General features: G+C 41.2%; 1 protein-coding gene across 2 annotated transcripts in view; it reads right to left on the bottom strand.

Moving 5' to 3' along the window:
- Window positions 1-836: 836 nt before the first annotated feature.
- alpk1 (alpha kinase 1) overlaps window positions 837-15942 on the bottom strand; it is a 146747-nt gene continuing 131641 nt past the window's right edge. For both annotated transcript variants that reach the window (XM_087982444.1, XM_087982402.1), the window contains 4 exons: window positions 9566-9719; window positions 6518-6680; window positions 3585-3771; window positions 837-2559 (listed from right to left, as the gene is read on the bottom strand). In XM_087982444.1, coding sequence (XP_087838570.1) covers window positions 2357-2559; window positions 3585-3771; window positions 6518-6680; window positions 9566-9719 — 707 coding nt within the window. In that variant the 3' untranslated portion in view covers window positions 837-2356. The remainder of the gene's footprint in view (window positions 2560-3584; window positions 3772-6517; window positions 6681-9565; window positions 9720-15942) is intronic.

Genomic DNA, 15942 nt, shown 5'->3' with positions numbered 1-15942 from the left:
AGAAGAATTGGGGAGGGGGGTGGGATCTGATTAAGGTACCTAAAATGTTAAAGGGGATTGGTAGGGTGGACATGGAACAAATACTCTCCCATGTGGGATAGTCTCAAACAGGAGGTCATAGATATAGGGTGAGAGGAAGTAGGTTCAAAGCTGAGATGAGAAGAAACTGTGCCACAATTCAATGGAGTCAAAGTCAATCAACAGATTCAAGAAAGAAATAGATACGTTTTGGCTGAAAAGTGGGTTAAAAGGTGAAGGGAAGTAGGCATGAAAGTGGAGTTGAGACCAGGATAATATCAGCCATGATCATGGTAGAGTGGGCTCAAAGGGCAGGATTGCCTACTCCCACTAATTCCTATGTTCCAATCTATTACTCCAGGCTATTCCTTCGGCAGGCAGTCTTAATTGCCCATTTGTCATTAGGCAGCAGATTATTAAGCAGTTTTATCTCCTCTCCCAGAAAACAGTTTGTTTGTGTGGTTTTAGCTCCTTCTTCCCAGGGATGGCTGCATAGCATTTGCTTTTTATTCCTTTCCATCTTGGGCATCAATGTATTCCAGAGTTATTGCTGATTCTTTCAATCCATGAAGTTCCTAAAGATCTGAAGTGTATAGTATCATAGTTGTTAGACTGGAAAGGAAAATCCTGGTGGAGGATTTCCCAGTTTGGTTAGTTTGCTGGACTGGTCTGGAAGTCCTTCTCCCATCGTTTTCTAGTGCTGCTGGCTAGATCTTCAGGCTGTTTGCTTGTTGCTTACCACTGTTTCTCTGGGTTTGGTTGCTGCTTGCCATCACATAGTAAGGGCACAAATTGTTGACACTAGGTAGTCCACACTATTGTCAGTGAATACCAGGAATTTTTATTAAGTGTATTCAATATATGCAAGGGATCGTAAAATGAGGACATCACTGGAACCCACACACACTAGTTTCAATATCTTCTTATGTACATGCACAATATCAATTATTTCAGGGAAGGTACAATTAAGCCTTTACATCATAAAACTGATTCATATTTTATTGGAAGTCAAGCCCACTGCTGGCAAAGGGCAGGGGAAGGTGTATGGAGTTAGAGGGCAAATTTCAGTGATTGTACTGATTTCAGCCAAGTGGCCCTCAGAGAATAAGAGCTCCCTGGTTGGGTCTGTTAATCTGGCCCAATCAGAGAGCTCTGGCTGACAGATAAAGAGTGTCAGAGGTTCTGTTCACTCAGAGTTGGCTCTGAGGGAGCTAGATCAGTGTCAAGGACTCATGTGTAAATTTGGTGATGGAATACTGGCCTCTGTGGAGTTATTTCACTAATCATGGCTTGCACCTACAAAGACACCTGACCAGTCTCTTATTGTTTCGCATTCAGACTTACCACTTCCCCACAAAGGGTACTGGAAATTAATTGCACCATTCTTTCAAGGACTGGAGCTAAGTCCCCCTATCCCATCCACTTGCCAAACCCTCAAATGGGGCAATCACCTGTTATCACCCAAAAAGAACAAAGAGGCACTAGAGAAGGTGTAATAAAGATTAACAACAATGATACCAGAACTGAGTGTTTACAAAAGTCAGGCAAATTGAACAGGACAAGGCTCCAGAAAAGAGAAAGTTGCATGTTGTCCGAATAAAGATCTTTGAATTTATGAAAGGGATTTAACAGGGTAGACAAAAAGAAATTGTTTCTACCAAAAACAGAAATTGCCAGAAAAACTCAACAAGTTTGACAGCATCTGTGAAGAGAAATCAGAGTTATGTTTTCAGGTCCAGTGACCCTTTCTCCAGACTTGCTGAGCTTTTCCAACAATTTCTGCTTGTGTTTCTGATTTATAGCATCTGCAGTTATTTCAATTCAGAATTTTTTTCTGCTTTGGGGAATCCAAAGCTAGAGGCCCAAACATAAGGCCCAAAATGAATCTGACAGGGAATTCAGGCGAGTCACCTTTACCAAGAGATGGATGGAACACATATCCAAATGGAAGTGAGGGTCTTTGATGCACTGAGGGGACACCTGAAAAGGAAATGGGAGAGGAAGGATTAGAAGATTATGCTTGTAGATTTAGATAGGAGGTTTATTTGGAGCTTCAATAACAGCACAGATGTGTTGGATAAAAGGGCCTGTTTCAGTGCAGTAAAATTCTACACAATATGATCATTGGCATGCCACATTCTTCATGGACAAGTTGGATAATCTCCCTGAACAATCTGGCCAGCAAAAGCAGCTATCATCTTGTGTAATCTGATACAATTGTTGAAATCAATGTCTGGAATTCCAGGACCATCACTATTCAACAGCAATAGGAAGCACAGAGAAATATACTGCCACAGTAGAACATATTTTTCAAAATCAAACTTTAAAAAAGCTTCACTTAAAGTAAATCATCCAAATTCCCCCTAGTGAGTATTTTCAAAGTAAGAATGTGGCAGATCTCATTGCATTCTTTGTGCTGACAGTTGAGGAAGTATTTGATGCCTTTCTCTGCAAAGTTGGACCCTCCTTGTCGCTTTTTCATTGAATGAATCTGAGGATCTGTTAAGTAAATAAGACCTTTTCCATCTCCAGTGATCCAACCTGTGAAGGAATATAGTGAACACAGTTAGTGGGAAGTTTGTGTTTGAAACAATACAGAGGATAGAAATTGTTACTGTCATCTTATGAGTGGATCTTAAAAAGTTCAGAAGAACCAAACTGTGTTCTCCCTTTTGCAGTCAAGACATACCACTGCTAAAATTTTAATATACTCACAAAAATCTTTTTTTGCAGGTTAAACTGAATGTTGTAGCTATGCCAGACAATGGTATTAGGCAAACTTAATTTGAAACTAATAACTAGCTATTTTGACCAGATCTTAAATATAACTTGAGGTTTCTGTTACCATCAGCTTGCCATACTCATATGCCTCTTACATGTGTGTGTCCTAAGTTTTGGTCCCTGTTGTCAATCCCATACCTTAAACAGATGGACAATGAAGAATCGTAGCTGCTCCCTACATTACATGCAAAGATTAACACTTTTGTGTTAAGTCGGATACCTGCCTTCAATGAATAAGGAAAACAAAACAATAAAAATCCCTTTAGTCCACTGATTGAGGAGAATTCTTACAAACTTAGGGAATTACAACAGTTTAGGTATCTGAGGACAATGAATAAAAAGGATGTGAGACTAGAGAACAGGGGATGAGAGCAGTGTTTATGATGAGACTGGAGAAAGCAAATGGTGAGGTTGTATGAAACTCCCAAACTTGGGAATGCACATGTTCCCAACCACCAAAACTTGTCAGATCGATGACAGTGAAATAAAGTTTATTAGCCACTTCAGAAGGAGACCAGATGGGAAATGGCTTGAATGTTGAAAGAACCGTGGCTTATCACCTCCTCCCCAAAAATATCAATAATGGACTGATTTTCCCAGCCTCTTCGCTACTGGGTTGCCTTGTGATGAATGTTTCTGTCATGTAAATTAAAAGGCCACTCCTTGGTGCTGTGAATGCTATGAATGATCATAGCAAGCATTCCCAGTTGACTGTGATTCTGGTTCACTGGAGTTTACATTTTGAGAATTATTCATGTTTACTGGGTGGCACTGAAATAGTTTACCTTGTAAATCAACTACTATTTCTTCTTGGTTTGAAAAATCATAGGTAAAATGTCCAAATGCGAGTCCATACATAGTTGCTTCATATTCTTTACGAACAGTCTTTGTGTTGTTTGTTAATTTTATAAACTCCCCGAGCATGTACGGCTCCACGCTTACACAACCCACGACCTGCATATCTTCTAAAAGCTGAGGAAACAGAAGATGTTCATCATATGTTGATATGAATTTTAGCTTTAATTAATCTAAACAGATAATCAGGATCACTTCATGCTTGCATGCTTTCCTTTATAGCATTAATGTTAAGTTTATTGGAAGAAAACAAAATATGAATGTAAATCCAACCTATCCTGTCTTTTTCGCATCCTTATAATTACTCCAACAAAATTCCAGCATAAGTATAGGCAGCATAGATTCATCATGCACATTCTTACAATTAAAATTGCTCTTCCTTAAGAAAACTTGATTGTCGTAAATTTGGAAAAGAAGCAAATCCACATTGCTATATATTGTGGAATTATTTCTATATTTTCAAACCAAGCTTGCCTCACTTCAATCTCTGTCTCTTTCTGTCTTTCAACTCATATCTATTCCATAGCTTTGATATTGGAGAAGTGATCCCAAAGGAGAGTCAACTCCTGTTACCTCACGCTTGGCTGCACAGTAAAGCTGACAGGATTTCCACTTGACATAGGACTCCTTGCAAAATAGCAGCAAAGGTAGAATGAGGCATTTAAGCAGCAGATAATTGGTCAATTAATGGCCTCAATAGACCCAAAAGTAGGCACATGGCAGACACCTCATCTGCTCTCTAAAATGGCAGATAGTTTGGGAAAGATAGTGGGGTGGGGCAAGATGACATGCACTAAATCCAGCCCTATGGTTCAAAAAGCAATGCATCTACTCCAACCATATTTGCAAGATTTGCTTTTCTGGTTGAGATCATTCCTGATGAAGGGCTTATGTCTGAAACATCTCCTGCTCCTCGGAGGCTGCCTGTCTGCTGTGCTTTTCTAGCACCGCACTTTTTAACTCTGATCTCCAGCATCTGTAGATCTCACTTTCTCCTATATCTCTGAGATCACCTACACTGTACAACACATTTCTGAGAACATGCTGCTGGTCAGTGAAAAGTGCAGGTGTTTTTGCAATGTGTAAATCCAGCAGCATGGCTGCCTACTCCCCCATCTCCCATGGCATACATGCAGAAAATCAACCTACTGGTCACTATTACAACACAAATGTACCAGAATAATTTCTGGAGTTCAAGAGTCAAAATTGCCTCACAAACGAGTTCTTTGAGGATGTGACTAGAAAAGTTGATGAGGGTCGAGCTGTGGATGTGGTGTATGTGGACTTCAGCAAGGCATTTGATAAGGTTCCCATGGTAGGCTCATTCAGAAGGTCAAGAGGAATGGGATACAGGGGAATTTAGCTGTCTGGATACAGAATTGGCTGGCCAACAGAAGACAGCGAGTGGTAGTAGAAGGAAAATATTCTGCCTGGAAGTCTGTGGTGAGTGGTGTTCCACAGGGCTCTGTTTGTAATTTTTATTAATGACTTGGATGAGGGGATTGAAACATGGGTCAGCAAGTTTGCAGATGACACAAAGGTTGGAGGTGTCTTGGCAGTATAGAGGGCTGTTGTGGCCTGCAGTGGGACATTGACAGGATGCAGAGATGGGCTGAGAGGTGGCAGATGGAGTTCAACCTGGATAAATGCGAGGTGATGCATTTTGGAAGGTCGAATTTGGAAGCTGAGTACAGGCTTAAGGTGTGGAGGAACAGAGGGATCTTGGTGTGCAGGTGCATAGATCCCTTAAAATGGCCACCCAAGTGGACAGGGTTGTTAAGAAAGCATATGGTGTTTTAGCTTTCATTAACAGGGGGATTGAGTTTAAGAGTCGTGAGATCTTGTTGCAGCTCTATAAAACTTTGGTTAGACCGCACTTGGAATACTGCGTCCAGTTCTGGTCGCCCTATTATAGGAAAGATGTGGATGCTTTGGAGAGGGTTCAGAGGAGATTTACCAGGATGCTGTCTGGACTGGAGGGCTTATCTTATGAAGAGAGGTTGACTGAGCTTGGACTTTTTTCATTGGAGAAAAGGAGGAGGAGAGGGGACCTAATTGAGGTATACGAGATAATGAGAGGCATAGATAGAGTCGATAGCTAGAGACTATTTCCCAGGGCAGAAATGGCTAACACGAGGGGTCATAGTTTTAAGCTGGTTGGAGGAAAGTATAGAGGGGATGTCAGAAGCGGGTTCTTTACACAGTGAGTTGAGGGAGCATGGAATGCGTTGCCAGCAGTAGTTGTGGAAGCAAGGTCATTAGGGACATTTAAGAGACTGCTGGACATGCATATGGTCACAGAAATTTGAGGGTGCATACATGAGGATCAATGGTTGGCACATCGTGGGCTGAAGGGCCTGTTCTGTGCTGTACTGTTCTATGTTCTATTATGAGGAGAGATTTCATAAGAGTTATAGTCCTGGAATTTAGGAGGTTCAAGTATGATTTTATCATCATTGTTAAGATATTTAGTGGATGAGGGTAGAGGAAAATGGCTAAGACTTTGTTGACCTCACTGGAATGAAGGTGCTCCCTCTATAACTATAGTTCCTGTCACAAACTTACATTGGCAAGCCAAATAATGGCTGGCAGAACTGAAGGTTCTTTATACAATGATTGCTGCATTCTTACAAACAAGGAAGGCAGTGTTTGAAGGGCTGCCGTTACCCTAATGCAAACATTCTTTGCTTTAGTAATCTTCCCAATAACAAGATGATTCAGACCTACACAAAATCTCTGAACAGTGAATCCCCCAGCATCCAGCTACCTGCAACCTCTCCAGCATCCACCTATTGGTAGTAAAGGGTTGTCCTTGGTGAAGTAACAGGCTGTGACAAACTGCATGAAAAACATTTGTACATACCAGAAGAACTGAGGCTGGAATATAATATATTTGTGTAGGAACTTGCTTTTCATACAGTCTTTTGTTGAATTCTGTCACATAGTATTGGGCAGTCATCTGGCATTCAACATCGTTGAAGTGGTAAGATAGTTCTTTTGCTCTTTTGTACTGCTTTCCAACGTATCTAGGTTAGTAAGGGAGAAATTGTTTAAGGCAACAATTTTTGTTCTTGTTAAACCAAAATGAATATTTCGTAATCTTGGGAAAAGGCAGGCACACTGCCAATAATTTTCTGCTACTGAAATTAATTACAAAATTACTCAGTCCAAATTTTGATTGGGAAACAAACATCTGAGCACTATCCTACCACCAGATTTTAGGGGAATCTTTTTGACTTCCTGCATTTCATCTGTTCTGTATGGAAGGTGAATATAAAAGATCCCTCTCTCCTTTCAGGAAGGCACAAAGTAGGCATACTTAAATTAGATATTGAAGCTCTATTTTCAAAATTGAATTGGCGTGTTTTGCAGTCTTGGAATGAAATTGAACTAAAGATGAGGCTGAATCCTGGTTGAAGGATATGAGGGGACATAAGTTGACAGCGTGCCTGTGCAGTGTGAAAATATAACCATGTGACCTGGTTCATAGAATGAAAACATAACCCTGGTGTGCAGTGCAAAGGCTAACTCCCATGAGGAGATTTGAGTAAACAACAGTGGTTGACTCGGCTGACTTGGGGAATTGGGGTGTGACAGGAAGCCAATGAGGAATGGCAGTCTGCTAAATGTAGCTGGGGAGTATCTCTAGAGATATTAGATAACTGCCTAGCCAATCCTGTGAGAAGCAGATAGAAGTGATTGCTCAATGAGGAGTGATATGTCGCGAGGGCATTCTGAGTTCGATCCTAGTGTCTAACGACTTACTGTAGCCAGAAGATGGCCTCCAGCCAAAGTTGAAGCTTGGATGAGAATTAAAAGCTAAATATTTGAAGGAGAGGTGTTGAGTTGAAATTCTTCACAAGGAAGACAGAGTTTAAAGGACTTTATAACTCACCATGATCTGTAACATTTAAATGGATTGCGAAGTTAACTCCTAAGATCTTTTTAGTTATGTCTGCCTTTCAAGTTGCAATTCATAGCTTACTCTCAACCTCAATTTGCCTGTTAATTCATGTTGACTCATTAATTCTGAATGATAAGGTATATAGAGTCATAGAGATGTACAGCACAGAAACAGACCCTACTGACCAATTCATCCATGCCAAACAGGTATCCTAATAAGTCTAGTCCCATTTGCCAGCACTTGGCCCAAATCCCTCTAAATCCTTTCTATTCGTACATCCACCAAGATATATTTTAAATGTTGTAATTGTACCAGTCTCCATCACTTCCTCTGGCAGCTCATTCCATACATACACCACCCTCTGCGTGAAAACATTGCCCCTTAGTACCCTTTTAAATCTTTCCCCTTTCACCTTAAACCTATACCCTCTAGTTTTGGATTCCCCACCTTGGGGAAAAGACCCAGTCCATGCCCCTCATTATTTTACAAACCTCTATTTCCTGCTCAGCCTCCAAGTAAAATAGCCTCAGCTTATTCAGCCTCTCCCTGTAGCTCAAACCTTTCAACCCTGACAACATCCTTGTAAATCTTTTCTGAATTCTTTCAAGTTTCACAACATCCTTCCGAAAGTAGAAAGACCTGAATGGCACACAGTACTCCAAAAGTGGCCTAACCAATATCCTGTACAGCCACAACATGACCTCTCAACTCTTATACTCAATGCACTGACCCATAAAGGCAAGCGTACCAAACATCTCTTTCAATATCCTATATTCCTTAGAGGAACCCTCCACTTCCAAGGAACTGTGAACCTGAGCTCCAAAGTCTCTGTTCAGAAACACTCCCCAGGACCTTACCATTAAGTGTATAGGTCCTGCCCTGATTTGCCTTTCCAAAATGTAGCACCTCACATTTCTCTAAATTAAACTCCATCTGCCACTTCTTGGCCCATTGGCCCATCTGATCAAGATCCCACGGTACTCGGAGGTAACCTCCTTCACTTTCCACTACATGTCCAATTTTAGTGTCATCTGCAAACTTACTAACTATACCTCCTAGGTTCACATCCAAATCCTTTATACAAATGACGAAAAGTAGTGGACCCAGCACCACTGTGGGACACCAATGATCACAGGCTTCCAGTCTGAAAAGCAACCGTCCACTACCACCCTCAGTCTTCTACCTTTGAGCCGATTCTGAATCGAAATAGCTAGTTCTCCCTGTATTCCATGCGATTTAACCTTGCTAACCAGACTAACATGAGGAACCTTGTCGAAATCCTTACTGAAGTTCATATCGATCACGTCCACTGCTCTGTCCTCATCAATCCTCTTTGTTACTTCTTCAAATAACTCAATATGATATGTAGTGTTGACACCTGAACAGTGAATTTCTTTTCCTTTTTAAGTGTAGAATCTTTTGGCTTCATTCTTTCAGTAAAGAACTGGGTTTTTAAAAAACATTATCTACTTTTGTGCAAAACAGTCACTGGTCTCTACCAAGATCAAAATGCTAGGAGCTAAGACAATTTTCCACAGCTCAGCTTTCTAACCTCATTTGGAATCCACTTACTGCAGTAACTGCAACTACAGATTGTAATCTGTAACTTCTGCTGGTCCATTCATTGAACTCAGCAAACAAAATTAACCAAGGACTATTAGTATGTGAATATCACCAATAAAGCTTTCAAGGGAGCTGCAGTTATTGCAAATGATAAATGAAGAAGTAATTACCTGAGGAAAGGCCCTCACAATGGATTTTTAATCGATACCGCACTGTGACCACCAAAATCCCAGAACATCCTACTTAACAAAATGGTAAGAGTTTTTGCAAATCATGGACTTAGATGAAGACTCACTGCCATCTTCACAAGGACAAGTAGATTGGGGCAGGAATGACAGCCTTTAACACCACCAATAATTTAGGAAGGAATAATAGAAAGAGAAACAGGCAGCTGAAGAAAGCTGTTGACACTTTGATCACGAGACCAATTGGAAATTGAAATACCTGCCCAATATTTCTTCTTGGTGTAAAAAGCGCATCTCCAAAGCAATTCTCTGGGCACCTACTTTATCCACTATTAATGGTTTTCCAATATATACTAGAGTTTCTTGGGCTGTCCAGGTGTTGGTTTTCTTGCTATATTTGAATAGCAGTGCAGCTGAAAACAAAACATTGAAACCTCATTTTTCATTCCCACAGAATGGATCACTGAAGAAAATTAATATGGGTTTGAAAGTCAGCAATCCCAGTTTGCCATTGTAACAATGGGGTAGTTGTGCTTTCAAAGCACCCAGGCCTAAAGTACCAAGACTCCTGGTGATTTATTAGATTTCAATTCTTTTATCTCTGCTGATCTTAATTAGTTTCTCACATATTAGCCACTTGGTAACTTTCTATATTTTGAATGTAATTTGTGTTCGCCACTATGAACACAGTAGAGAGAATTGGCATAACTGATACCCGCTGAAATTTTCTGTCATCTGTACAGTGTACGCCCAAAATACATCACGGACTTTGTGAATTTCCATGTGACATGTCAGGTTTGTGTGGCTTTAATTTGGAGCCTGCCCTTCTTTGACCTTTCCTACTGTATCATGAGAAACATTTAGAATGTTTGAATTTTGTTGATAAAATGGCACATGTGGAAATAAGATGGATGAAAATTTAAAATTTGCTCCATGGAGAAGAAGAAAACGCCAAAAGTTATGAAATCAACATTTACAATCAAAGCTTTGCTCAACAATCAAAGAACGTAAACTGCAGCATAGCACATTGAATTATGATGCTCTAGTCTTAAGGGTAAGGGTATGGAATACTTTGCCTGCAATGGTAGTAGATTCGCCAAGTTTAAGCGCATTTAAGTTGTCATTGGACAGGCATATGGACGTACGTGGAATAGTGTAGGTGGGATGGGCTTCAGATTAGTATGACAGGGTGGCGCAACATCAAGGGCCGAAGGGCCTGCACTGCGCTGTAATGTTCTATGTCGTTTCTCAAAATAACTTCAAATGTTCTTGCTTCATAGTCAGAAATCATACAATTTTAAACATCACTTTACAAAAGTGATCATTGCTGATGATTTGTTGTCCTTGTTTAATTGCCCTTGGCTACTGGTTGTGAACCACATTTTGAATCACTGCAACTCATCTGATTTAAGTACACCCACACTACTGTATGGAAGGGAGCTTCAGGTGACAATGAAGGGACTGTGACATGGTTCCAATTGGCTAATACTGTTCTTTGCTGAAACAGAGCTTTACTGGTTTAAAACATACTCGAAAAACTTAAGTAAACCAGTCTGTCACTCAATGTCATACTGAAGAAGCGCTGCACTATTTGAGGTGGTGCTCTTTAGCATGGGATGTTCAGCCAATAACGCATGCGCGATCTCAGGCAAAAGCAAAATAGTGCCACCATTTCTACATGAATTGCTCATTCAGAGAGCCTGTGCAGGCACAATGGGCTGAATAGCCTCCTTCTGTGCTGTAACAATTCTGTGAGTCTGTCAGGACAGTAAAAAATGAATTGGCTGAATAACGAGAAACAGAAAGTAATGGTTCTTGGAACTTTTTGGAGCTGGATGAAAGCGAGTATTGAGGTTCCCTAGTGATCAGTGTTGGAATTCTCCTACTTTCTTCATAAATCCCTGCAAATGATTCCTTTTGTGATTACAGTCTCATTCCATTTTCATGTTTTTCATAATAAATCAACGGTTTAGATGTACTGGGCATAATTTCAAGAAACTTGGAATCAATGTGAACTATGAAGGAAGATGGTGTTGAACTTCAAAACGACCCAAAAGAAGTTGGCAGAATGGATGGAAAGATGACTGCTGGAGCGATTCATTTTGGTAGGGAAAACACAATGTGACATAATAAAACAAAGACAATAACTCTAAAGGTAGGAGCAGAGGGACTTGGGTGTATTTGTATATAAATCATTGAAGGTGCAAGGAAGGAAGGTGAATAGTTAATAAAACATATAGTCTCCCATTGGGTGGCACGGTGGCACAGTGGTTAGCACTGCTGTGTCACAGCGCCAAAGACCCGGGTGTCTGTGTGGAGTTTGCACATTCTCCCAGTGTCTGCGTGGGTTTCCTCCCAAAGTCCAAAAATGTGCAGGTTAGGTGAATTGGCCATGCTAAATTGCCTGTAGTGTTAGGTGAAGGGGTAAATGTAGGGGAATGGGTCTGGGTGGGTTGCTCTTCGGAGGGTCGGTGTGGGCCGAAGGGCCTGTTTCCACACTGTAAGTAATCTAATCCTAGGCTTTAGTGATACAGACATACAACACAGAAGCAAGGAAGTTATATTGAACTTGCATATAATACTGGTTCAGCCTTAGCTGGATTATTGTGTCCAGTTCTGGAACTGCACTTTTAGAAAGATGTGAAGGCACTAGAAGCAGTGCAGGAAAGATTCACGGGGATGGTTTCAGGAAATTTAGGAATTGGAGAATTTAGGAGAAGAGAAAGCTGAATGGGCAGAGTAGATAGAGAAAAATTGCTCCCACTGTTGAAGGCTGGAGAATGAGAGGGCACAAATTTAAAGTAAAAGTAGTAAAAATGACACAAGATTTTGTTTTAAACACAGAGTAAGAGGTTAAGAGCTAGAATGAACTAGCTTAAATTGAAGCATTGAAAATGGAATGAGACTAATCACAAAAGGAAATGTTTGCAGGGATTTGTGAAGCAAGTAGGAGAATGGCACCAAATAAAAAATAAATGGGAGACTTTGAGGGTTTCTCACTTTCACATGCCTGTTGTCCTTCAAGGTGGTCGAGGCTGTGTATTTGAAAAGTGCTGTTGAAGCAGACTCGGCAAGTTGCTGCAGCATATTTTGTACATACAATCAGACAATTGTTAGAACACAGAAGGCCATTTGACCCATTGTGTCCATGCTGTCCTCCCTAAGGAGCAAATCAAACATTGCCAATTCTGCCAGCTTCTCTCCACATCCCTATAGTTTCCCCCACTTCAGATATTTCGGATTTTTTGAAAATATGGAGAAATTTATAGCACCAGAGGAGTCCATACAGCTCTTCGTATCAGCTCCTAAAACCAAACAATATGGGCTGACCAGCCTAATTCTATTTTCCAGCATCGCTGGAGATTATCCATATCCACGGAGGTTATCAGACCCTTGTAGACTACCCGCATCCATGGAGGTTATCCGTGTCCCTGGAAGTTATCAGAACCCTGAAGATATGGGACATCAGGTGCATTTCTGGGCACCTTTTAAATGAGTTAAGAGTTTCTGCTTCCGCTCCTCTTTCTGTTAGTCAGTTCTAGACAGTTACCATCCTCTTAGTGAAAAAGGATTTTGTCGATTCCCATCTCATCCTTCAACAAAGCACAGAATTGTTGGTTCTTTGTCACTGATCCTTCATCTAAAGAAAATAGGTCTTGTCCATCCACTTTATCCAGGCCCCTCAGAACTTCATCAAATCCCTTCTCAGTCTCCTATGTTCCAATGAGAACAACGTTACCATATCCAGTCATTCTTCAGAGCTGCATTTCTCCTGTCTTGACAACATTCACAGAAATCTCTAGTGCAATTCATGTTTTCTATAATGAGGTAACAGAACTCCATGGTGTACTCAGGCTATGGCTTAAATAGTGTTTTAATGCTAGGGAAGCCAGCATTATCTCCCTACTGTTATATTCTATGTCTTGGCTATTAAAGGAAAGGAATTCTACATTTTTTAACCACTTTATCAACTTATCCTGTTAACTTCAGTGAATCGGGTCCTGTTAACTTCAGGGAATCTGAGAACATGCACTCCATAGTCCCTTACTTGATTTGATTTGATTTGATTTATTATTGCCACTTGAAATGAGATAAAGTGAAAGTATGATTTTGCGTGCAAGCCAGATAAATCATAACTTTTCTCAGTACATCAGGGTAATAGGACAGAATGAGAATATAGTGTTACAGCTACAAAGAAGATGCAGAGAAAGATCAATCTAGTACATGAATGGTCCATTCATAAGTCTGCTAACAGCAGAGAAGCAGCTAGTATGTGTTTTCAAACTTTTGTATCTTCTGTCTGATGGAAGAGGGTGGAAGAAAGTATAACTGAGGTGGGAGTGGTCTTTGACTATGTTGACTGCTTTCCTGAGGCAGCGGGAAGTGTCGATGGAGTCAATGGAAGGAATTGTTTTTGCAATGGACTGGGATGTGTTCACAACTCTAATTTGTTGCATTCTTGGGCAGACCAGTTGCCATATCAAATTGTGATGCATCTGAATTGGATGCTTTCTATGGTGCATCTATAAAAATTGATAAAAGTCATTGTGGACATGCTGAATTTCCTTAGCCTTCTGAGGAAGTAGAGGTTTTTGGTGTGCTTTCTTGTCTGCAGCATCAATGTGGATAGACCAGAATAGATTGTTGGTGAGGTTTACTCCTAGGAACTTGAGGCTCTTGACCATCTCCACCTCAGCACCATTGACAGAGACAGGGGTGTGTCCTCCACTCTGCTTTCTGAAGTTGATGCCCAGCTCCTTTATTTTGTTGACCGTGAGAGAGAGAGATTGTTGTCTTTACACCATGGCACTAGACTGTCTCTTTCCTATACTGTGTTTGAAATCTGACCCTCTACAGTGGTGTCATCAACAAATTTGTAAATGGAGTTACAGCAGAATTTGGCCACACAGTTGTGAGTGTATAAGGAGTATAGTATAGGCTGAGTTTGCAGCCTTGCAGGGCACTAGTATTGAGGATTAATGTGGGGGAAGTGTTATCCTCACTGATCGCGGTCTGTGGGTCAGTAAGTCAAGGATCCGGTTGCAGAAGGGGTCAGCAGTTTGTCTTGGAGTTTAGAGATGACTTTTATTGGAATTATGGTGTTGAAGGGGGAAGCTGATATCAATAAATAGGAACTGAAAGAACTGCGGATGCTGGAAATCAGAAATCAAAACAGAAATTGCTGGTAAAGCTCAGCAGGTCTGGCAGCATCTGTAGAAGAACAGAGGAAGGGTCACCGGACCAGAAATGTTAACTCTGATTTCTCCCCACAGATGCTGTCACACCTATTGAGCTTTTCCAGCCATTTCTGTTTCTGTGTCAACAAGTAGGAGTCTGACATGGGTGTCCTTGTTATCCAGATGCTTTAGGGATGAGTGTAGGGCCAGGGAGATGGCATCTGCTGTGGACATATTGTGATGGTAACACAAACTACATGCCTCATTGTCCTCCAGTTACTGACGGTCAACAATTGCTTTATTTGATTTGCCCAAATGAACCACCTCATACTTAGTTGGATTGAATTCCATTTGCCCATTTTCTGCCCACTGATATCTTCCTTCAGTCTACAGATATCCTCCTCAGTATCAACCATGCGGCCAATTATTGTGTTGTCTACAAATCTTTTGATCATGCCCCTTACATATATAAAATCAAAGATTTGAATACAAATGGAACAGGAAAAACTCATTCTGAGCCTTGTGAAACACTACTGGAAACCCCTTGTCACAAAAACACCCAACAACCAATACCCCTTTGCTTCCTACCACAGGGGCAATTGTGTTTCATGGACTGTCCTCTTTTCATAGTTATTGTCTTCCTCTTAATAGAATGATAAAATATGCTTGGCCGCTCCTTGACTTTGCGAGACAATATTCTTTCATGTCATTTCTTTATGTTACTAATCTCCTTTTTGACTTCACGCCTGCACTTTGTGCTCGTCTTGAATTCCTGCACTGTTGAATTCTCAGTGTCTAACATAAGGCTTCTTTTACTATCCTTTAGGACCATAATACATAGGAGAGAAGTTAGGTCATTCAGCCCATCAAGTCTGCTCCACCATGCAATCATGGCTGATACTTTCCTCGTCCTCATTCTCCCGCCTTCTCCCCGTAACTCTTGGTCCGTCCGTCTGTCCATCTGAGTCTGAAATACACTCAGTGACCTGGCCTCCACAGTCTTCTGTGGTAATGAATTCCACAGATTTATCACTCTCTGGCTGAAGACGCTTCTCCTTACATCGTTCTGAAAGGTCTTCCCTTTAGTCTAAGGCTGTGCCCTTCTGTCCTAGTCTCTCCTACCAATGGAAACATCTTCCCTACATTCACTCTGTCCAAGCCATTCAGTATTCAGCATGGTGGGCAGCATGGTGGCACAGTGGTTAGCACTACTGCCCCACAGTGCCAGAGACCTGGTTTCAATTCCCGCCTCAGGCGACTCACTGTGTGGAGTTTGCACATTCTCCCCGTGTCTGCGTGGGTTTCCTCCCACAGTCCAAAAATGTGCAGGTTAGGTGAATTGGCTATGCTAAATTGCCCATAGTGTTAGGTGCAGGGGTAAATGTAGGGGAATGGGTCTGGGTGGGTTGTGCTTTGGCGGGTCGGTGTGGACTTGTTGGGCTGAAGGGCCTGTTTCCAC

Source organism: Chiloscyllium plagiosum, unplaced genomic scaffold (genome assembly GCF_037043375.1).
Source record: "Chiloscyllium plagiosum isolate Xiang-an unplaced genomic scaffold, Cpla_swu_hap1 HiC_scaffold_1, whole genome shotgun sequence".
In the NCBI taxonomy this organism is placed as follows: domain Eukaryota; kingdom Metazoa; phylum Chordata; class Chondrichthyes; order Orectolobiformes; family Hemiscylliidae; genus Chiloscyllium; species Chiloscyllium plagiosum.
The sequence above is the reverse complement of the archived record's forward strand: the minus strand, read 5'-3'. Positions and strand labels throughout refer to the sequence as shown.